The 24,031-nt window shown below is 43.6% G+C and overlaps 1 protein-coding gene across 7 annotated transcripts in view; it reads right to left on the minus strand.

Annotated features, from left to right (window-relative positions):
- MSANTD3 (Myb/SANT DNA binding domain containing 3) overlaps positions 1 to 24,031 on the minus strand; it is a 67,238-nt gene that overhangs the window by 6,979 nt on the left and 36,228 nt on the right. For 4 of the 7 annotated variants that reach the window (XM_077269658.1, XM_077269659.1, XM_077269660.1 and 1 more), the window contains exon 4: positions 11,205 to 11,330. The exons of the other annotated variants lie outside the window; for them this stretch is intronic. In XM_077269658.1, coding sequence (XP_077125773.1) covers positions 11,205 to 11,330 — 126 coding nt within the window. The remainder of the gene's footprint in view (positions 1 to 11,204; positions 11,331 to 24,031) is intronic. 7 annotated transcript variants of the gene reach the window in all.

The raw sequence follows: 24,031 nt of genomic DNA on the forward strand, positions 1-24,031 counted from the left end.
TTTTTTTTTTTTTACATGTGAAAATTTTTTTTTTTACACTAACATTGCTCCAGGGGGGGGGGGCATGATGTTATAGTGTAAGATCGCCGATCTGACACTTTGCTGTGCACTGTGTCAGATCGGCGATCTGACGTGCACAGCTCCTGGAGGCTTCCCGGTGCCTGCTCTGAGCAGGCGCAGTGAAGCCACCTCCCTTCAGGACCCGGATGCCGCGGCCATCTTGGATCCGGGCCTGCTGCAGGGAGGAGGAGGTAAGAGACCCTCGGAGCAACGCGATCACATCGCGTTGCTCCGGGGGTCTCGGGGAAGCCAAAAGGAAGCCCCCTCCCTGCGCGATGCTTCCCTATACCGCCGGAACACTGCGATGTTTGATCGCAGTGTGCCGGGGGTTAATGTGCCGGGGGGCAGTCCGTGACCGCTCATGGCACATCGTGCCGGATGTCAGCTGCGATAGTCAGGTGACACTAGGCCGCGCTCCCCCCGTGAACGCGGCCGATCGCGCTGGACGTACTATCCCGTCAGTGGTCATACGGGCCCACCCCACCTCGACGGGATAGTACGTCCGATGTCAGAAAGGGGTTAATCAATACTGTCTTAATTCTTATGCAACCTATGCACATTAGACTAATGTAGGCTGAACCTGCCGATATCGGCTGACAGTCTTCTGTGTGTGGGGGACTCTTAACTCTCACCACATTTGATGTTGAAGGACAGAAGGATCTGACATGTTTAATTTCTGATTGTTGATTTTTTTTTTTTTCTTATCAAGTTAAGTCCACCGCCACAAGAGGTTGGTATCTGTCCTCAGGGCCGTTTCTTCAACAGGGCGGGCAGGGCGGCCACACGGGGCGCCGTGGGGCCGGGGGGCGCAGGAGAGGCCTCGGGCCCCGGTGGTCCCCTGCCCGCTGCTGCTGCTGTTTAAGGGCTGTCAGGGGCGCGGATGCCGCGCTCAGTGCTGAGCGCGGGCGCGCCCTGCCCGAACTCAGCTGCAAATCTGACAGCTGAGCGGTCAGATCATCGCCTCGCGTCGCCGCGCCCCCCCCCCCGCACCGCACATAATGGTTGCGGCCACCTCGGCGCCGCCACTCACCTCCGCTCCGCGCTGGTATGTGGAAACATTTAGCTCCTGCTGATTTCTACTTGGCACCAGGCGACAATGCAAAGGTGTCAGTGACAGCGACATGCCCCAGTTATCTGCCTCTTCTCTCAAAAGTGACTGCCCCGATATACTATGCCATTCACATGCCCCCCAATATACTGTACCATTCACTTGCCCCCAATATACCGTGCCGTTCACCTGCCCCCAATATACCGTGCCGTTCACCTGCCCCCAATATACCGTGCCGTTCACCTGCCCCAATATACTGTGCCATTCACATGCCCCCAATATACCGTGCCGTTCACCTGCCCTAATATACTGTGCCATTCACCTGCCCCAATATACTGTGCCATTCACTTGCCCCCAATATACCGTGCCATTCACCTGCCCCAATATACCGTGCCGTTCACCTGCCCCCAATATACCGTGCCGTTCACCTGCCCCAATATACTGTGCCATTCACATGCCCCCAATATACCGTGCCGTTCACCTGCCCTAATATACTGTGCCATTCACCTGCCCCAATATACTGTGCCATTCACTTGCCCCCAATATACCGTGCCATTCACCTGCCCCAATATACCGTGCCGTTCACCTGCCCCCAATATACCGTGCCGTTCACCTGCCCCAATATACTGTGCCATTCACATGCCCCCAATATACCGTGCCGTTCACCTGCCCTAATATACTGTGCCATTCACCTGCCCCAATATACTGTGCCATTCACTTGCCCCCAATATACCGTGCCATTCACCTGCCCCAATATACCGTGCCGTTCACCTGCCCCCAATATACCGTGCCGTTCACCTGCCCCAATATACTGTGCCATTCACATGCCCCCAATATACCGTGCCGTTCACCTGCCCTAATATACTGTGCCATTCACATGCCCCCAATATACTGTGCCATTCACATACCCCCAATATACTGTGACGTTCACCTGCCCCCAATATACCGTGCCGTTCACCTGCCCCAATATACTGTGCCATTCACATGCCCCCAATATACCGTGCCGTTCACCTGCCCTAATATACTGTGCCATTCACATGCCCTAATATACTGTGCCATTCACCTGCCCCAATATACCGTGCCATTCACCTGCCCCAATATACCGTGCCGTTCACCTGCCCCCAATATACCGTGCCGTTCACCTGCCCCAATATACTGTGCCATTCACATGCCCCCAATATACCGTGCCGTTCACCTGCCCAAATATACTGTGCCATTCACATGCCCCCAATATACTGTGCCATTCACATACCCCCAATATACTGTGACGTTCACCTGCCCCCAATATACTGTGCCGTTCACCTGCCCCAATATACTGTGCCATTCACATGCCCCCAATATACCGTGCCGTTCACCTGCCCTAATATACTGTGCCATTCACGTGCCCCAATATACTGTGCCATTCACCTGCCCCCAGTATACCGTGCCATTCACCTGCCCCAATATACCGTGCCATTCACCTGCCCCCCAATACACTGTGCCATTCACCTGCCCTAATATACCATGCCGTTCACCTGCCCCCAATATACGGTGCCATTCACATACCCCCAATATACCGTGCTGTTCACCTGCCCCCAATATACCGTGCCGTTCACCTGTCCCAATATACTGTGCAGGGGCGCCGCGCTCTCGGCTGAGCACGGGCGCTCCCTGAGACAGTGATCAAAGAGCTAAGCACACACACTATCACTGTCAGACTAGGCTGCCTGGCTGTTGCCAATTTCAATGCTGGACAGGACAGGCTGCAGTCTAGTCTGACAGTGGTAGCAGTATAGCAAAAATGCCCACCCCCTGCCTATGGATTAGTCCTTCCCTTCCCAGCAGCCCCAATATCCGGAAATTCACGAGGCTCTCCTAGATTTGGAGCAAAAGGTTGATGATCCCACTCTTGCTTCTGAAGCAAAGTCACTGTCAGTGATGTTGGAAGACTTTGCCTTTCTAATCACACTGGTAGTATGGTATGACCTTTTATTTCAGGTACAAATCGTAAGTAAATCTATGCAGTCAAAAAATATGGAGATGACTCGATGCAACGATTTGTTGAAGAAGTGTACCATATTTGTAAAAGAATATCGTGATTCTGGCTATGAATCTGCAAAGACCGTGGCCACTGAAATGGCTACAGACTTGGGCATCGAAGCTAAATTTACAATAAATAAAAGGCCCAGTAAAAAAAAAAAATTGTTTGACTATGAAAGTCAGGATGAGTTAATTACAGATGCAGAGCAACATTTTAAGATTTCTGTTTTCTACCCTCTTGTAGATAACATGGTTGCATCACTGGAGAGGCGTTTCTCACAACTGTCTGAGCATAATAAATGTTGGGGCTTTCTATACAACATTAAAGATTTGCCAGAAAAAGAACAACTTAAAAATATGTGCAAATCGTTGGAAAATATGCTAAGCCATACTGCAGAGGTAGACAAACTACAATGTGACATTGACGGCAATGAATTGCTGGAAGAATTAAAACATATTCAGCCAATGATTTCAAATTCTTCTATAACACCACTGGAGGTTTTGAAGCACATAAATTACACGCACTCTCATGACCTGTTTAAAAACATATGGATTGCCATGAGGATATTACTAACTATTCCGATTACAGTTGCAAGCAGTGAGAGAAGCTTTAGCAAACTGAAGCTGATAAAAACATATCTTCGTACCACAATGACAGATGAGAGGTTATCATCTCTTGCTATTTTATCAATAGAAAATGAACTGGCAGAAAAGCTGAATTATTCGGAAGCTATTAATGCTTTTGCAGCGGCTAAATCTAGAAGAGTCAGTTTCTCATAAATCTGCAACCTACAATTTTTAGGATCTGTTTCCAAAATAATTAATAGATATTATTTACCTACAACTTTGTTCTCACCGTTAATAATTAGCATACTTGTCCCTTTTCCCCAAGTTCTATATAAGTTAAAGGCAAATTATAATTTATTAAAAAAAGGGAAGATACAAGCCTGCTCTCTATTTATTACTCAAGCCCACAAAAATAATGTTTATTATTTTCGGTGCCGGGGGGGGGGGGGGGGGGAGAAATTTCCTACTCTCGCCCTGTGTCATTTTTGGGCTAGAAACTGCCCTGTCTGTCCTGTTGAGGGCAGGGCAGATAAAGTACGCCTGTGCAGGAGCCGCGGCAAGAAGCAAAGAAGAGGACGTTGTCATATGAAGATGGGAGGTGCCAGACCCGGACCTGCGATGCCCATTGGACCCAAACCGAACCGGGACCTGGGTGAGTATAATCTAACTTGTTTTTCTTCTCTTTCAGGTTACAATGGGGGCTTATCTACAGCATTACAAAATGCTGTAGATAAGCCCCTGATGCCGTGGCCTTAAGGCCCCGTCTCACTAAGCGATTTACCAACGATCACGACCAGCGATATGACCTGGCCGTGATCGTTGGTAAGTCGCTGTGTGGTCGCTGGGGAGCTGTCACACAGACCGCTCTCCCCAGCGACCAACGATCAGGGGAACGACTTCGGCATCGTTGAAACTGTCTTCAACGATGCCGAAGTCCCCCTGCAGCACCCGGGTAACCAGGGTAAACATCGGGTTACTAAGCGCAGGGCCGCGCTTAGTAACCCGATGTTTACCCTGGTTACCAAAAAAAACAAACACTACATACTCGCCTTTCGGTGTCCAGGTCCCTTGCCGTCTGCTTCCTGCTCTCACTGATTGCCGCCGTACACTGAGAGCAGAGCGCAGCGGTGACGTCACTGCTGTGCTCTCACTTCTCACTGTACGGCCGGCAATCAGTGAGAGCAGGAAGCAGACGGCAAGGGACCTGGACACCGAAAGGCGAGTATGTAGTGTTTGTTTTTTTTTTACATTTACGCTGGTAACCAGGGTAAACATCGGGTTACTAAGCGCGGCCCTGCGCTTAGTAACCCGATGTTTACCCTGGTTACCAGTGAAGACATCGCTGGATCGGTGTCACACACACCGATTCAGCAATGTCAGCGGGGCCTCAACGACCAAAAAAAGGTCCAGGCCATTCCGACACGACCAGCGATCTCACAGCAGGGGCCTGATCGCTGGTACGTGTCACACATAGCGAGATCGCTACTGAGGTCGCTGTTGCGTCACAAAACTTGTGACTCAGCAGCGATCTCGCTAGCGATCTCGCTATGTGAGACGGGGGCTTAAGCTTATAGGTGAATTTTGGGGTGACAGATTCCCTTTAAATCAAACACGACAGTCTTAAAGGGAACCTGTCACCACGTTTTTGGAAGATGGGATAAAAATAGCGTTAAATAGGGGCAGAGGTGGGCGTTACATTAGTGTGTTTGTTATGCGTTTATTACCCACCTAAGTTGCCGAAATACCTTTGCAAAGTCTCCGTTTTCGCCTGTCAATCAGGCTGGTCTGGTCAAAAGGGCGTGTTGTCTTCCCCCAGATTTTGCGTAGTTTTCCGTTGGTGGCGTAGTGGTGTGCGCATGCCCAAGGTCCCGAATCCTCTGCCAGGGGATTTAAAAGAGCGCGCTGTTCGTTATTTCATTGGTGATCGGTGGGCGCGGCCATCTTCCTTTGGCCGCGCGTGCGCAGAAGCGGCGCTCTGCTGGCCGCGGCTTCAGGAAAATGGCCGCCGCGATATCCATCTGCGCACGCGCGGCATCCCGCGGCCATTTTCCTGAAGCCGCGGCCAGCAGAGTGCCGCTTCTGCGCACGCGCGGCCAAAGGAAGATGGCCGCGCCCACCGATCACCAATGAAATAACGAATAGCCACCCTGTGGTCGGCGCTCACAGCACACCTGCTTTTCTGCTACATAGCAGCGAACATCAGATTGAGCCGATCGCATTGTGCCAGCTTCTAGCCTCCCATGGAGGCTATTGAAGCATGGCAAAAGTAAAAAAAAAAAAAAAGTGAAAAAATTAAATATATATATATATATATATATATATATATATATATATATATATATATATATATATATATATATATATATATATATATATATATATATATATATATATAATGTTTGAATCACCCCCCTTTCGCCCCAATCAAAATATATCAATAAAAAAAAATAAAACCTACACATATTTGGTATCGCCGTGTTCAGAATCGCCCGATCTATCAATAAAAAGAAGCATTAACCTGATGGCTAAACGGCGTAGCGAGAAAAAAAATTGAAATGCCAGAATTACGTTTTTTTGGTCGCCGCGACATTGCATTAAAATGCAATAACGGGCGATCAAAAGAACGTATCTGCACCGAAATGGTATCATTAAAAACGCCAGCTCGGCACGCAAAAAATAAGCCCTCAACCGACCCCAGATCATGAAAAATGGAGACGCTACGAGTATCGGAAAATGGCGCAATTTGTTTTTTTTTTTTAATCAAAGTTTGGAATTTTTGTTCACCACTTAGATAAAAAATAACCTAGTCATATTAGGTGTCTATGAACTCGTACTGACCTGGAGAATCATAATGGCAGGTCAGTTTTAGCATTTAGTGAACCTAGCAAAAAAGCCAAACAAAAAATAAGTGTGGGACTGCACTCTTTTTGCAATTTCACCATACTTGGAATTTTTTTCCCGATTTCTAGTACACGACATGGTAAAACCAATGATGTAGTTCAAAAGTACAACTCGTCCCGCAAAAAATAAGCCCTCACATGGCCATATTGACGGAAAAATAAAAAAGTTATGGCTCTGGGAAGGAGGGGAGTGAGAAACAAACACGGAAAAACGGAAAATCCCAAGGTCATGAAGGGGTTAAATAGTTTATAGAAGCTTAGTCCCGTTAAAGTGAGTGGGACTGCAATACCAAGCACACACACACTTCTAAAACTAAGGAGGTATTTCTAGCTGGGGTGCAAAACCCTGTCAAGTTTTGTGGACCAGAGTACCTCTTTAATAATGTACAGTAAACTGAGGACAAAGACAGCCTAAAGGCTGTAATAGTGGCTCACAGGCCGCACCTTGCCCGACGTCACCGTTCTCTGCATCCACTGAATCTAAACAACGGTGAATACATTTGTGGAGGATGGGCCACTGGCTCCATCTTCCACCAATCACCACAGAAGGCAAGCGCCGAAACGCGTATAGGGGACCCGGCTGCACTGCACAGACACATGCTTCTGTAATTAGTAAGTATTTATTTCTCTCTATCTTGCACATGCACTGTATTATATCCTATCATACTGTACATTTAAGGACTGGCAATCCTATTCTATCCTGTAGCCTTGCTGTTGGTACTAATACACTTTGTATCATATTTGTTTCTGTACCAACATACTACTGCTCCATCTCTAGTTTTATATTATTGTCCTGTCTACTGTACTTCTATATAGAGGCATTACTTTACCTCTACATCCACAGTCATTGTGTTTTTCTGTGCACCACTGCATTGGTTTCAGCTTGTCAAATATATATACCGTATATAGTCGTGTATAAGCCGAGATTTTCAGCACTTTTTTTTTGTGACTGAAAACGCCCCCCTCAGCTTATACACGAGTCAGTTGTCCCAGAGGGATGTGGGGGAGGGTGAGCGGCGGAGTAGCAGGTCACAAAGGCAGGAGCCAGCGGCTGTGGCTAAAACCTGTGGCGCTGCTGTAATAGCGCACAGTGCCAGCCGCAGCCCTTGGCTTCCAGCACACATCCTACCCCCTTCCTGCGCACCCTTGCTGGCACTGCATCTTTCGTTCCGGTGCCAGCAGCTCCTCCGGCCGAGCGATCATGTGGCCCCACTCATTAAAGTAATGAATATGCACATCTCTCCACTCCCATAGGCGTGGAGTGCATATTCATTACCTTAATGAGCGGGGCCACGTGATCGCTCTGCCTTAAGAGCTGCTGGCGCTGGAACGAACGAGATGCAGTGCCAGCAAGGGCGCGCAGGCAGGTAAATAGGATGTTTTTTTTTATTAAAGGGAACCTGTCACCCCTTTTACTTAAAAACGTCCTGGGGGTTGACAGATTCCCTTTAACAGGAATCATGCATACAAGGATAGGGGATAAATAGCCATACATACAAGGATAGGGAATAAGGAGCTATTCATACCAGGACAGGGACGGGGGGTGTGAATGGCTCCCACATACAATGACAGGGACGGGGAAGCCATGCATTCAAGGCCAGGGATTAAGAGACAATGCATACCCGACTTATACTGGAGTCAATAAAGCTTACCCAGTATTTTGTGGCAAAATTATGTACCTCGGCTTATACTCGAGTATATACAGTATATATTTTTTTGTATGATTTCTATTTTTTCTGATAAACTGTTTGATTTTAAATACTTCATATTTTGGTCATGTTTTGTACATTTTCTTTATATGATTCATGATGCTGGACTATAGAATACATACAGATGTGCTCAAAAGTTTACATACCATGGCAGAATTTTTGCTTTCTTGGCCTTTTTTCGGAAAATATGAATAACACCAAAACTTTTTCTCCACTCATGGTTAGTGGTTGGGTGAAACTATTTATTCTCAAACTGTGTTTTCTTTAAAAATCATAATGACATCCCAAAACATCCAAATGACCCTCAAAAGTTCACATACCCCATTTCTTAATACTGTGTATTGCCCCCTCTTACATCAATGACAGCTTGAAGTCTTTCGTGGTAGTTGTGGTTGAGGCTCTTTATTTTCTAAGATGATAAAGCTGCCCACTCTTCTTGGCAAAATGCTTCCAGTTCCTGTAAATTCCTGGGCTATCTAGCATGAACTGAGCGCTTGAGATCTCCCCAGAGTGGCTCAATGATATTGAGGTTAGGAGACTGAGATGGCCACTCCAGAACCTTTGTTCTGCTGTAGCCAATGACAGGTCGACCTGGCTTTGTGTTTTGGATCTTTGTCATGTTGGAACGTCAAAGTACGTCCCATGCGCAGCTTCCGGGCTGATGAGTGCAAATTTGCCCCCAGTATTTGCTGATAACGTGCTGCATTCATCTTTCCTTCAACTTTGACCCAGTTTCCTGTGCATTTGTAGCGCTCACATCCCCAAAACATCAGCGATCCACCTCCGTGCTTTACAGTAGGAATGGTGTTCCTTTCATCATAGGCCTTGTTGACCTCTCTCCAAATGTAACAGTTATGATTGTGGCCATATTTTGGTCTCATCACTCCAAATTACCTTGTTCCAGAAGTTTTGAGGCTTGCATCAGTGCTGTTTTGCGTATTGTAGGCGAGATACTATGTGGCATTTGCGCAGTAATGGCTTTCTTCTGGTGACTCGACCATGCAGGTCGTTTTTCTTCATGCTTCTTCACGCTAGTTTTCAGAGAGTCCTGTATTTCAGCTGATGTTTGTGGGTTTTTCTTTTGCATCCCAAACAATTTTCTTGGCAGTTGAGGATGACCTTCTTGTTGGTCTACCTGACCGTTTTTTTTTTGTTTTTTTTACAGAGCCCCTGGTTTTTTATTTGTTAATCACAGTTTGAATGCTGCTGACTGGCATTATCAATTCCTTGGATATGTTTTTGTATCCCTTTCCTGTTTTATACAGTTCAACTAACTACCTTTTTCCGTAGATCCGTTGACAATTCTTTTGCTTTCCCCATGACTCAATCCAGAAAGGTCAGTGGCTGGATGAAAGATGGAAGAATCTGTCTGGATTCCAGAAACTCACTCAGCTTTTATGCACACACACTGATTACAAGCAAACAGGTCACAGGTGAGGATGTTTAGTAGCCATTCAAACCCATTTGTGTCAACTTCTGTGCATGTTATCATGCCAAAATCACCAGGGTATGTGAACTTTTGATCATGGTCATTTGGATTTCTTGGATTGTCATTATGATTTAAATAGAGTAAACACCGTTGGACAATAAATGGCTCCACCCAACCACTGACCATGAGAGGAGAAAAAGTTTTGGTGTTATCATTCATATTCTCTGAAAAAACGTCAAGAAAGCAAAATTTCTGATGGGGTATGTAAAGTTTTGAACACAACTGTAGCTATTGTGTATGTTGAGAGGCATATAGATGTTGGGGGATACCAGGTATAGAGGAAAAGCATTTGGATTTCAACATATTTGATCCTTTTGATTTAATTTGTTTCCTTATTGCTGCATCCATATCTTTAGAGATTGTTTACTACATGCTTATTTATACAGTTATGATATTTTAGATTTATATGCAGCATGTGGCTTGTATGAACCACATCTTACGCTTTTCTAGTTATACCAGGTAGGATATGGTACCTTGAAAGTTAATTATTATTATACCAATGATTAACACCTGTGGCAACAGGAATCTTGGATTTTTACTTGTGGTTATAGAATACTACTATGGCACCATTATACTGGATAGTGTGAATCGGAACATAACTACACCAAAACACAGGGTGTCACTGAGCTTGGGCAAATGCAATTTCAATGTTGAGGAGTGTAACACTGGGGGAAAAAAAGGTTGTGGAATTATGGCAATCAGACGAGCAATAGACATGATAATAATCTGCAAATTACGACAATAATAATCAAATTGGTAGAACATTTCTTTGTCAATCATTAAAAATCTCTTGATAGCATTATGTGCAAGGTACTCATACTCTACACTGAATAAATCTGCACCTTTTCCTTTTTTTGGTTTTGCAATTTCAATGTCGAGACGTATATACTGAATTCAGATGACACATCCATCGGTTATAGACTTGTTTTTATTTTGTTAGGCTACTTTCACACTAGCGTCGGGCCGAGGTTCCCGACGCTAGCGTTGTCTCCGCTGCACAACGGGGGCAGCGGATGCATTTTTCCAGCGCATCCGCTGCCCCATTGTGAGGTGCGGGGAGGTGGGGTCGGAGTTCCGGCCGCACATGCGCGGTCGGAAAAAGCGGACCGTCGTGAGCAAAAAACGTTACATGTAGCGTTTTTTGGTCCCGACGGTACGGCGCAACCGTCGCAAGACGGTTGCGACGTGTGTCAATCCGTCGCAATACGTCGCTTAATGTAAGTCTATGGGGAAAAAACGCATCCTGCAAGCACTTTTGCAGGATGCGTTTTTTCGGCAAAACGACGCATTGTGGCGGATTGCAGTTAACGCTAGTGTGAAAGTAGCCTAATTCTGTTCCGTAATATGTTTAATAAAGAAAAGGAGACCAATAACTCCCGTCACATCCATACATGCATTTGTGAAAATATTACCCTTTATGTTGTTGGGGGAAGTTCCTTCTGCACACACTGAGTCAGTCACAGACACATTTCTTATTGGTTCTGTCTGGATCTTTCCCTGTTCATCAATGAGTATTTCTAGGTCTCCTTTGTGGAAAGCTACAGAACAGTAAATACATGGAAAGATAACTAAAATTATGGGCTATCCTAATATGTTAATCATCATATTAGTGCATTTGGTTGTTATATTCAGTATACAATTACAATGGTACAGAATAGACTTGGGATATATTGTACAGTATTTGCCAAAAGTTTTGAAGCTGACAAATTTTGGTTTTCACAGTTTGCTGCTGCAGTTTATACTGAAAATTTGCATCATCATCTCTAGATTATGTAGAGAAAATCGGATGAATTACAAACAAAAAGTAAACGTATTTCCTTGCCATGAAAACTCTTACACACAAAAACACCATTTCTACTGAGTTTTCAGCTCACAAAAAGACCTGCTTACATCACTTCAGTGATTTTGTTGTTAGTTCAGGAGAAAATGTTAACAAGAAAGAGGCGAGCATATAAATCAGTCAGCATGACAGAGCAAATTGGTTGCTTAAAAACATTGTCTTCATGGTTGCTTGCAGGGATGGGACACAGGATTGGGTAAAGTTATTTTAGCTGAGGAAGGCCCCTGCAGACAGTTCAGAACATCTGGAAAAATAATTGCCTCGTGATGAAAAAGGTGAGCCCTACGATGAGTCCTGTCATGCCAATAGTAAAGTATCTTGAGCCCATTAAGGTGTGGGAATAATTTTCATCCAAGGAAATAGGCTGATTAAACATTTTGCCAATACTGCAGTGCCTCTGGATATAGTTCACTGTCCCCTTTGACGGTACTTCCCAGCTCCCTCTGGTTTTTGCTTCTCTTTTCACTACTATCTTTTTCTCTTATCTGATTTCTTCTTTATACTTCAATGTTATTTTTAACCCCTTCCCGACCTTTGACGCCACATAGGCGTCATGAAAGTCGGTGCCAATCCGACCTGTGACGCATATGTGGCGTCATGGAATGATTGCGTCCCTGCAGATTGGGTGAAAGGGTTATCTCCAATTTCACTCGATCTGCAGGGACAGGGGGAGTGGTACTTCAGCCCAGGGGGGGTGGCTTCACCTCCCCGTGGCTACGATCGCTCTGATTGGCTGTTGAATGTGAAACAGCCAATCAGAGCGATTTGTAATATTTCACCTATGAAAATGGTGAAATATTACAATCCAGCCATGGCCGATGCTGCAATATCATCGGCCATGGCTGGAAAACCTAATCTGCCCCCCCCCACCGCCACCGATCGCCTCCCCAGTCCTCCTTTCTGCCCCGTACTGTGGTCCGCTCCCCTCTGTCCTCCTGTCCGCTCCCCCGTCCTCCTGTCCGCTCCCCCGTGCTTCGATCCACCCCCCCGTGCTCCGATCCCCCCCGTGCTCCGATCTCCCCCTTCATACTTAGCGAACCTCGCGGTGTCCGTCCGTCTTCTTCATGGGTGCCGCCATCTTCCAAAATGGCGGGCGCATGCACAGTGCGCCCGCCGAATCTGCCGGCTGGCTGATTCGTTCCAGGTACATTTTGATCACTCTGATAAAACCTATCACAGTGATCAAAAAAAAAAAAAATCGTAAATGAACCCCCCTTTATCACCCCCATAGGTAGGGACAATAATAAAAATAAAGAAAATATATATATTTTTTCTTCCCCCACTAGGGTTAGGGTTAGGGTTAGAATTAGGGTTAGAACTAGAGTTAGGGTTAGATTAGACTATGTGCACACATGGTGCGGATTTGGCTGTGGATCCGCAGCGGATTGGCCGCTGCAGATTCGTAGCAGTTTTCCATCAGGTTTACAGTACCATGTAAACCTACTGAAAACCAAATCCGCTGTGCCCATGGTGCGGAAAATACCGCGCGGAAACGCTGTGCTGTATTTTCCGCAGCATGTCAATTCTTTGTGCGGATGCCGTTTTACACCTGCTCCTCAATAGGAATCCGCAGGTGAAATCCGCACAAAAAACACTGGAAATCCGGGGTAAATGCGCAGGTAAAACGCAGTGCCTTTTACCTGCGGATTCTTCAAAAATGGTGCGGAAAAATCTCACGAATCCGCAATGTAGGCACATAGCCTTAGGGTTGGAATTAGGGCTAGGGTTGGAAATAGGGTTAAGATTAGGCTTGTGGTTAGGGGTGTGTTGGGGTTAGGGTTGGGATTAGGGTTAGGGTTGGAAATAGGGTTAAGATTAGGCTTGTGGTTAGGGGTGTGTTGGGTTAGGGTTGTGGTTAGGGGTGTGTTGGGGTTAGGGTTATATGTAGAGCTGGGATTAGGGTTTGGGGTGTGTTGGGGTTAGTGTTGGAGTTAGAATTGAGGGGTTTCCACTGTTTAGGCACATCAGGGGTCTCCAAACGCAACATGGCGCCACCATTGATTCCAGCCAATCTTGCATTCAAAAAGTCAAATGGTGCTCCCTCCCTTCCGAGCCCCGCCGTGCGCCGAAACAGTGGTTTACCCCCACATATGGGGTACCAGCATACTCCTGACAAACTGGGCAACAATTATTGGGGTCCAATTTCTTCTGTTACCCTTGCGAAAATAAAAAATTGCTTGCTAAAATATAATTTTAGAGGAATGAAAAATTATTTTTTATTTTCACGGCTCTGCGTTGTAAACTTCTGTGAAGCACTTGGGGGTTCAAAGTGCTCACCACACATCTAGATAAGTTCCCTTTGAGGTCTAGTTTCCAAAATGGGGTCAGTTTTGGGGAGTTTCTACTGTTTAGGCACATCAGGGGCTCTGCAAACGCAACGTGACGCCCTCAGAGCATTCCATCAAAGTCTGCATTTCAAAACGTCACTACTTCTCTTCCAAACCCCGACGTGTGCCCAAACAGTGGTTTACCCCCACAAATGGGGTATCAGCGTACTCAGGAGAAACTGGACAACAACTTTTGGGGTCCAATTTCTCCTGTTACCCTTGGGAAAATAAAAAATTGTGGGCTAAAAAATCATTTTTGAGAAAAGAAAAATTATTTTTTATTTTCATGGCTCTGCGTTATAAACTTCTATGAAGCACTTGGGGGTTCAAAGTGCTCACCACACATCTACATTAGTTCCTTGGGAGGTCTAGTTTCCAAAATGGGGTCACTTGTGGGGGAGCTCCAATGTTTAGGCACACAGGGGCTCTCCAAACGCGACATGGTGTCCGCTAATGATTGGAGCTAATTTTCCATTGATTGGAGCCAATTTTTCATTCAAAAAGTCTAATGGCGCTCCTTCCCTTCCGAGCCCTGCCGTGCGCCCAAACAGTGGTTTACCCCCACATATGAGGTTTCAGCCTACTCAGGATCAATTGGACAACAACGTTTGTGGTCCAGTTTCTCCTTTTACCCTTGGGAAAATAACAAAATTGTTGCTAAAAGATCATTTTTGTGACTAAAAAGTGAAATGTTCATTTTTTCCTTCCATTAACTTCTGGTGCTGTGAAACACCTGAAGGGTTAATAAACTTCTTGAATGTGGTTTTGAGCACCTTGAGGGGTGCAGTTTTTAGAATGGTGTCACTTTTGGGTATTTTCAGCCATATAGAACCCTCAAACTGACTTTAAATGTGAGGTGGTCCCTAAAAAAAATGGTTTTGTAAATTTTGTTGTAAAAATGAGAAATCACTGGTCAAATTTTAACCCTTATAACTTCCTAGCAAAAAAAAATTTTGTTTCCAAAATTGTGCTGATGTAAAGTAGACATGTGGTAAATGTTATTTATAAACTATTTTGTGTCACAACACTCTGGTTTAACAGAATAAAAATTAAAAATGTGAAAATTGCAAAATTTTCAAAATTTTTGCCAAATTTCCATTGTTTTCACAAATAAATTCAGAAATTATCGACCTAAATTTACCACTAACATGAAGCCCAATATGTCATGAAAAAACAGTCTCAGAACCGCTAGGATCGGTTGAAGCGTTCCTGAGTTATTACGTCATAAAGGGACACTGGTCAGAATTGCAAAAAACGGCCAGGTCATTAAGGTCAAAATAGGCTGGGTCATGAAGGGGTTAATGTAACCAAGTACGAATTTTTGTTATGCCTACTGTTTAATGATATATGCATTGTGATATATTTAATGGAGTCACTCTTGACACGACTGAAATTGTGATGGTAATGACACTTGTATTTGTGTTTTGAAAACTTTAAGTTTTAAAATTTAAGAAAAAAAATACTGCCATGAATAAAGAACGATCCAGAAGCAATTTAGTGGTGATCACTTTTTTTTCAGCAAGATTTAGCACCATGTCACAAGGAAAAAGTGATAACTAGATGGCTCGGTGAACAAAACATTGAAATTTTGGGTCCATGGTTAGGCATCTCCCCAGATCTCCATCCCATTGAGAACTAGTGAACAATCCTCAAAGTGGGTGGACAATCAATACATAAATTGTGATAAACTCCAAGCACTAATTAGGAAAGACTAGGTTGCCTTCAGTTAGGACTTGGCCCAGAATCGAATATCCAATGTCTCAGGGAAAATTTAAGAAGTCTTGAAGAATAAGACTCAGCACCATGGATATGGGCCCAGATTCATCATTGCCTTTGTGCTTGTTTTTTTTTGTCTAGCTTCGTGGGTTTTTTCTTGTTTGCAATTAATTTTTTTTTTTTTTAAGTCTTATTTTATATGTGTTTGCCTGCTTTATTTAGCTTATTTATTTATTTAGCTAGTCCAGATGATTTTGCGACTTTTTAAAAGAGTCGCAATTGAGAAGTTTGATGCAACTCCACTCCAGTTCCTCTGGTGTATTTTTGAGTGTGAGTATTTTGGCACAACTTTTGTGCATTTAACAAAATGTGTGACTTTCGGCACAAAAACAATTTTTTTTTCTTTGCACCAAATTCATGAATCGTGCGTCAATTTGTGTTTTTTTGCCATATGGTATTGCCTATTTTGGAGTCAAATTCTTCAAACTGATTTAAAAAAAAAAAAAAAATTAAAATGATGAATCGGCCATTGAGATTTTCATGAACTGTATCTGTGGATTTGTCAGTAAAAGCTTAAATACTTATTAAATGCTTCTAATTGTACTTTAGTAACCATAGAATTATCTGACAAAGATTTAAAAAACACTGAAGCAGCAAACTTTGTGAAAAGAAAAATTTGTCTCACTCTTAAAACTTATGACTGCATACAAATGTACTGAAAAAGCAATTTAATATATGCTCATCATCTCACTCTCATTATGTTTGTTTGTATGAAAATGCAGGATGTACACATACTCCAAATTCACCACATGATATCACAGCAGTCAATACCAAAATGTACTTTATAAGGCGGACTTTTGTCAAAAATACCACGAAAAAGGCTTTCAAATCAATAAGGCCAGTGTAGAGTATTGGTGGCACATGCAGTGTCCGCAAGGCTAGAATTTGGACCTTGTAAAGGTACTCCATGCATACTGCATTACAGACAGCAGCAACCCAAGAACAATATACCTTCATTACTAAAGAGGCTTCATACTGAAAATAAAGCACTCCAATGCACTCAGCTGAAAACTGCAAGATTTTTAAAGGATTAAGGTTTCTATAGTTGGATGTTAAGCTGCATCATACCTGCAAGAGGTACTTCAGTCTCAACTAGGTCAAAGAACTGACGCTTTTTATAGCTTATTACTTTTTCTTGTTTTCCTTCTTTCTCAAAGAGAGCAAAAAAGCAATCCGGTATCTCGGGAAGATTGAGAGACTAAGATTTTTTTTTTTTTAATACACAAAGGGTCCCCAGTATCCTGCCTATAGATTGTTGCCTTTATTTAACGTAACTACTGGGACTCCTACTACAGGCTTGCGTAAAACCGTATGGGTATGAACAGACTTAGTTTTTGAAGAGTCTTTTGGAAGCTGCCTTTAAAGTTTATTTTTTGCATGATTTTTGCAATTTTTTATTCAAAAAGGTGTTTTTTTACCGTACTAGTAGCAGCTATACAATTTCCGTAATCTCCTACACTTTTTTCCTGACTGAATTTGAAAACTTCAATGTCTTTGTAATCTGCCGGATGTCAATTCTTTGTGTTTTTGCAGCCTTTTTTTCACCCATAGAAAGCAATGAGAAAGTGAAGAAATGTCACAAACTTTTTTGCAGCATTTTTGGTGAAAACTACGTTTATGATAGACAAAGCCCATTTAATATGCACCCCAATGGGCATTATGAACAGCGTTTTTGCTGCTAACAGGACAAGTTGGGCTGCAGGGGGAAAAAAAAACAAACCGCTGCATGTGAACCTAATCTAACGGGGAGGAGGGCTTCAAAAACCTTCATATTCAGTTCTTTTGCAAAAAGGCTTGCTAGTTCAGTCTTTTAAGCATTTTTCTTCCACTTCAAATGGAATTGCCTGCTTAGAGAAAAAAAAGTGCAAGTCACTTTGGAGTGTTTTCCAGCAGACGATGCTTAAGATTGGGCACTGTCCAATCAAAAGATTTGAAAAAAAAAGTCTCAAATGCTTGAAAAACTCATCAGGTAACAAATATAACTTCCCAAAGAAAGGGAGTTTAAAGTAGGAATTTCCACTATAAAACTGTGTGCACATACCTATAATGGGATATAATGTACAAATGTTAAACTTGTGTAGTCACTAACTGGTCTTTCAAAATAATAAATACTTACTGGTAATTGATTTTCCTGAAACACATGATAGGGTAGATCCCTCTCTCAGGTGCTATCATTGGACAGGAGGCAAAATTAAAAAGGGCAACTTCCACTTTCTCCTTCAATATGGTTTCCAAGTAGTAATGCAGGAGTCACCTAAATTTATCATCCCTTGTTATGATTTATATATTCTATCAAGCTCAATCTTCACCATGAGGAGAAAGGGAACAAAAACCTCAACCACCACAAGTCAAAAGGAGGGAATAATTAGGGGTGCTGTCAGGAAAATCAAATTAGTGGTACCGTATATACTCTAGTATAAGCCGAGATTTTCAGCCCATGTTTGGGCTGAAAGTGCCCCTCTCGGCTTATACTCTAGTCATGATCGGCGGTGGGGTCGGCGGGTGAGGGGGAGAGAGGACTGTCGCATACTCACCTAGTCCCGGCATTCCCCCTGCCCGTACCACGGTCTTCGGTGCCGCAGCTCTTCCCCTGTTCAGCGGTCACATGGGACCGCTCATTAAAGTTATGAATATGGACTCCACTCCCATAGGGGTGGAGCCGCATATTCATTTCTCTAATGAGTGGTAACGGTGACCGCTGACAGAGGAAGAGGCTGCGGCACCCGGAGACCAGCTGTCTGGGATAAGGAGCCAGGGACCGCGCCGGAGCAGGTAAGTATGTCATATTTACCTGTCCGCGTTCCACACGCCGGGCGCCGCTCCGTCTTCCCGTCCTCTTGCAGTGACTGTGCAGGTCAGAGGGCGCGATGACGTACTAGTGTGCGCGCCGCCCTCTGCCTGAACAGTCAGTGCGGAGAGACGCCAAGACTGGAAGCTGAGGAGCTGCGGGCAGCAAGAGGTGAGTATGTCATTTTTTTTTTTTTATTGCAGCAGCATTATATATTGCACAGATTTATATGGAATATCTATGGGGCAATAATGAACGGTGCAGAGCATTCTATATGGCACAGCTTTCTATGGAGCATCTATGGGACATAATGAACGGTGCAGATCATTCTATATGGCACAGCTTTCTATGGCGCATCTATGGGGCCATAATGAACGGTGCAGAGCATTATATATGGCACAGCTTTATAAGGAGCATCTATGAGGCCATACTGAACGGTGCAGAGCATTCTATATGGCACAGCTTTCTATGGTGCATCTATGGGGCCATAATGAACGGTACAGAGCATTATATATGGCACAGCTTTATGTGGAGCATCTATGGGACCATAATGAACGGTGCAGAGCATTATATATGGCACAGCTTTATGTGGAGCATCTATGGGACCATAATGAACGGTGCAGAGCATTATATGCGTCACAGCTTTAAATGGAGCATCTATGGGGCCATAATGAACGGGATGGAGCATCTATTTTTAATTTTGAAATTCACCGGTAGCTGCTGCATTTTCCACCCTAGGCTTATACTCGAGTCAATAAGTTTTCCCAGTTTTTTGTGGTAATATTAGGGGGGGTCGGCTTATATTCGGGTCGGCTTATACTCGAGTATATACGGTAATTATTTTTCCCACCACCCATTACAGCACCTGAGACACGGTAAAAAGAAATTCTCTGATAGGGAGGGAGCACCTTGTAAGATCTTGCACCTGAAGAAAGATTCCATGAATATCTCGTTTCAATGGATAGTGCTTAAGGAAAACAAAGTTCTAGAAATTATTCTATCAAAACAATTACTTTTTCGATTCAGAGCTCTGACAAGGACAATGTCCGCAAACTCGCTGGAAACACCTGACATAAGGAAGAATTGAACCGGTTACAACGAACAGGTAACACTTAGCATGTTAATGGAAACAGAAGTCAAGTGACCCAAGGAATCTGATGAGTCTAAAAAGGCCATTTTTGTTATCACTTGTTTTCTGCTCTTAAGCAAAGTAGATACTAAACTTGGGGAAAAAAAACATTTCTGGATCAAGGGTGATCTTTTAAATTCCAGGTCATCAAAATGAAGGCCCATTCTTTGCAGATGCCAGACTGGACCTTGAATGAGCAGATCCAGGATCTCTTTTAAGATACATGGATCGGAGATGGACATTAGCCTCAACCATGAAAACCATGGTCTTTTGGGCCAGAGTGGAGCTATCCGGATTATCCTCGACTGGTCCTCCCTTGTCTGCGTTAGTACTGTTGGAATTATCGTTACTGAAGGAAAAAAACATAGGCTAGGTTGAAGTTCCATTGAATCTGGAAGGCATCTATCACATGAGTTTTTTTCCTTGCATCTAGTTAGCAGAATTTTTTCACCTACCTCTTCTGCCTGCTTGCGAACCGATCTATGCTTGGAAGGCCCCACTCATGTACAGTTTGCTTTAATACTGACTGATTAAGGGCCAATTCTCCTTGTCTCAGTTGATTCCGATTTAGGAAGTCTGCCCTGTCGTTTTCTTTTCCTTTTATGTGCAACGCTGTTAATGACAGAAGATGGTGCTATGCTGTTTGGAATAATTTCTTCTGTTGCTACCATCAGAGAGATCTTCCCTCCTGATGGTTGATGTAAGCTACTGTTGCTGGATTGTCTGACAGGATACGAACATGACTGCCTTGGAGAAATGCAATAAATTTTTCTATCGCATATTTTACTGTCAGCAGTTCTTTTATGTTTGACAAACTCCTTTTCTCGCATTCTGACCAAATAACCTGGACTACGTAGTCTGTCAGATGCGCTTCCCAACCACTTATGCTTGCATCTGTAGTTATGACGTACTTGATCTGATATATCCATGGGACCCCCTACCAACATATTTTCTACTTTGCCACCATATTGAGAGTATTGGTTGTCAAACTTGTCACTGAAGAAAGACTTATTTTTACTCCAAACACCTTGAGCCGTTTCTAACCTATCAGTATCTCCTGCTGTAATTGCCTGGTATGCAATTGGGCCCACAGGACTGATGGGATACAAGAGGTCGGGGTCCCCAATAATGACATTGCCTTTCTGAGTGTCATGGTAGGATTGTTCATTGCCATTTATACTAATGTAATTACTTTGAGCACACTATCTCTTCCGGCAGGAGACCGATTCAGTGAATTGGGCCCAAGATGAAACCTAAAAAGGACTCAACTTTTGGTAGTCATCTTTGATTTTCTTAGGTTCAGCAGCCAATCTGATTCCTCTAAGATGGCTCTGACCTTTGTGAGTTGAAGGCTGCAGTGTTCTACTGATTTGCCTTCCCCCAGGAAATCATCTAAGCATGTAATTGTGAGTATGCTGTTCCTGAAGATGCGCTGTCATTTCCAGTATGATTTTTGGCAATGCTCTGAGCCATGGGCAGACTGAAGGGCAAAGCCCTGAACTGAAAATGCCTGATTGTTTTATGTATGAGGCCACTCTGGAATGTTTGATCTTCTGCATGAATAAGAAGAACATGGTAATATGCATCTTCCAGGTCCAATACACTCATGTAGCACTTTGGAAGCAGAAGTTTTATAGCCGATTTTATTAACTTCGTTTTGAAAAGTCGATATATCAGGAATTTGTTTGGACCTCTCAAATTGACTATTGTTCTGAAGGTGCCATCTGGCTTCTTTATCAAGAAAAGAGGGGAATAGAATCCTCTTCCTTCTACTGGCATGTTCGTGAGGATTTTTGAACTAAACCGAAAACCTCTGCTTCTAGGGTCAACTGTTCTGACAATGTGATATTTTCATGAATAAAAAAAAAAACACCAATTGAGCAAAAATTTGCAATTTAAGCTTGGAATTTTTATGGACTTATAACAGATAAACTATTTTGTGTAATATGACTAACATTTCGCATTTGTTTAGTTTAAATTGGTATCATTTTTATAGCGTCATTCTGTTTTTATTTTTTACATTGTTAGAGAAGTATCTTGTTCAGGTGACAGGCAGCAATGTTCTTTTTTGGAAAGCAATGACTTTATTCTTGTAATTCTGCCATGCATACCACTATAGTTCAGTGTCTTCATGATGGTGGATTCATGAACATTTTTTAATATTATAGAGGGCATTTATTGCTTAAGAAGTTATGTTGGGTTCCATTCTGATCCCGCAAACTGTACTACTTCTTGCTCTTGGAGTAATGTTGACTACTCCTGTGCAGAGTAATAATGGTCTTGAATTTCCTCCAGTTGTATACAATCTGAAGAGTTTGGACTCCACCAATCCATAGTTAGAGATGGTTTTGAAACATTTTCCATCCTGATTAGAATAAACTTTTTGTTCTTACCTGTGCTGGGAAGATTAGACTTTGATAGAGCCCTGTTCTTCAAAGAGAACAGGTAGCTCTCTCACACCTGACTGTCATCACACTGATTGAAAATACCAGACTAAATTATTCTTCAAATTATTTGCTAATCATCATGGCTTATTCAGATGTGTGCGGATCTCTGTCTGATCAGACCGCAATACAAGGACTGGCCAAAAGCCTCCCAACATGAAATCCATGAAGCTGGCATGCTCTGGTCAGATTGATCGGGCCAAGATCCACAGATGGGTCTTTATAAGCCCTAAAAAGTTCATTATTTTGCCAATTACCGTATTTTTCTGACCATAACACGCACTTTTTTTCCTCCAAATTTGGGAGGAAAATGTGGGTGCGTCTTATGGTAGGGATGTAACGTGGGGAGGGGGCAGCAGCGAGTGGGATTGCATTGGGAGGCAGGAGGCAGAAAAATGTCCCTGCCGGGCTTCAGGAATCAGTGCTGGGGAAACCACATGGTCCCGATCATTAAAGTGCAGTGAATATTCATTAGCTGCTTCCCCGCCCACCTGTCAGCTGAGCAGGGAGCCTGGAGCAGCAAATGAATACTCCTTCACAGGGACACACATGGTTTCCCCAGCGCTGGATTCCTGCAGCAGCTGGGGAGATCTGTGTGTCTGGTGGAGGAGGAGGCAGCAGCAGGGGAAGACTAGATTGCCGCATACCTGCCTGCAGGGACTGTGCTGAGTGCTCCAGCACAAGGACCTGTGTGTTGTCAGGAGTGGGCGGGCTGGAGCATCACATGGCAGCACAGAGCCCTCCCTCTTCTGATGTCATCACAGGTCCTGCAAACACCACACTACAATCTGCAAGCTTACTCCTGTGCTGTGAAGAGGCAACAAGAGAGAGGGCTCTGTGGTGTCATGGGATGGGACGCTCCAGCTTTTACCTCACCACAGCTGGCTGGCTGCCACAATTAAAAGGTTAGTCTTTACAACACACAATAAATCACTCTGCCACTCCTGTGGTGAACTATAACTCCCAGCATGCCATAGGATCTGCAGGACATGCTGGGAGTTATAGTTCTCCCATGGGTTCTTAAAGCAGCACTCCAGTGTTATTTTTCAGTGCTGAAGTGGTGCTTTAAATATAAGCCCTGTGCCCCCATTCTTATACTCACCCGTCAGCGTCTTCATAAAGTACTTTACAGACACCACACTGGTCCCGTAGCTTCCAACAAAATATACTATTATACATAATAACAACACATATAATAGTATGTTTGTTATTAAATATTTTACCACCTTTTTTGTTTCAAATATTTTTATCCCTATTTTCCACTTCTAAAATCTGGATGCGTCTTATAGTCCGAAAAATACGGTAGACAAGAAAATGCAATATAGTATTGTCTTCATGTAAAAATGACAATCCCATATTGTTTACCAATTTGTTTTTCTTCATCTACTTTTAAGACTTGTGACAAATCTAATATAGTTTTAAGTCAGAATTTTCAATATTCATGCATAAATTTAAAGGGTTCACCAACTTTTACACACCACTCTACAAGATGTATATTATGGCAGCCAGGGCTGTGGAGTCGGTAAGCCAAACTGCCGACTCAGACTCCTCAATTTCCATGACTCCGACTCCACCAAAATGGGCTCTGAGGCATGCATGCCAGGACACCCATCTTCCACCTCAAAGATAAACTGTACCCGCCAAAGTATTCACAACCCTAAATGTAAAGTAGAGTGAAAAAAAACAAAAATGTATATTTTTTCAATCTTTTCAATTAAATGCTGCTTTATCTTTAAATATTTCATTTTCGCAAAGAGGTAATGGGAGAAAATGTACCTAAAAACTTGTTATGGAATCTCTCCCAAATGTGGTCTGAATCGTCTGGGAACAAAGACAAGGAAGAGGGAGCACTATTTGGCTGGAATAGATCGTCGCATTCGCAGAGCAGAGTTGATGTCTCCACCACACGCACGCAAGTACGCACAAGTCACCCTG

Source organism: Ranitomeya variabilis, chromosome 6 (assembly GCF_051348905.1).
Source record: "Ranitomeya variabilis isolate aRanVar5 chromosome 6, aRanVar5.hap1, whole genome shotgun sequence".
NCBI lineage: Eukaryota > Metazoa > Chordata > Amphibia > Anura > Dendrobatidae > Ranitomeya > Ranitomeya variabilis.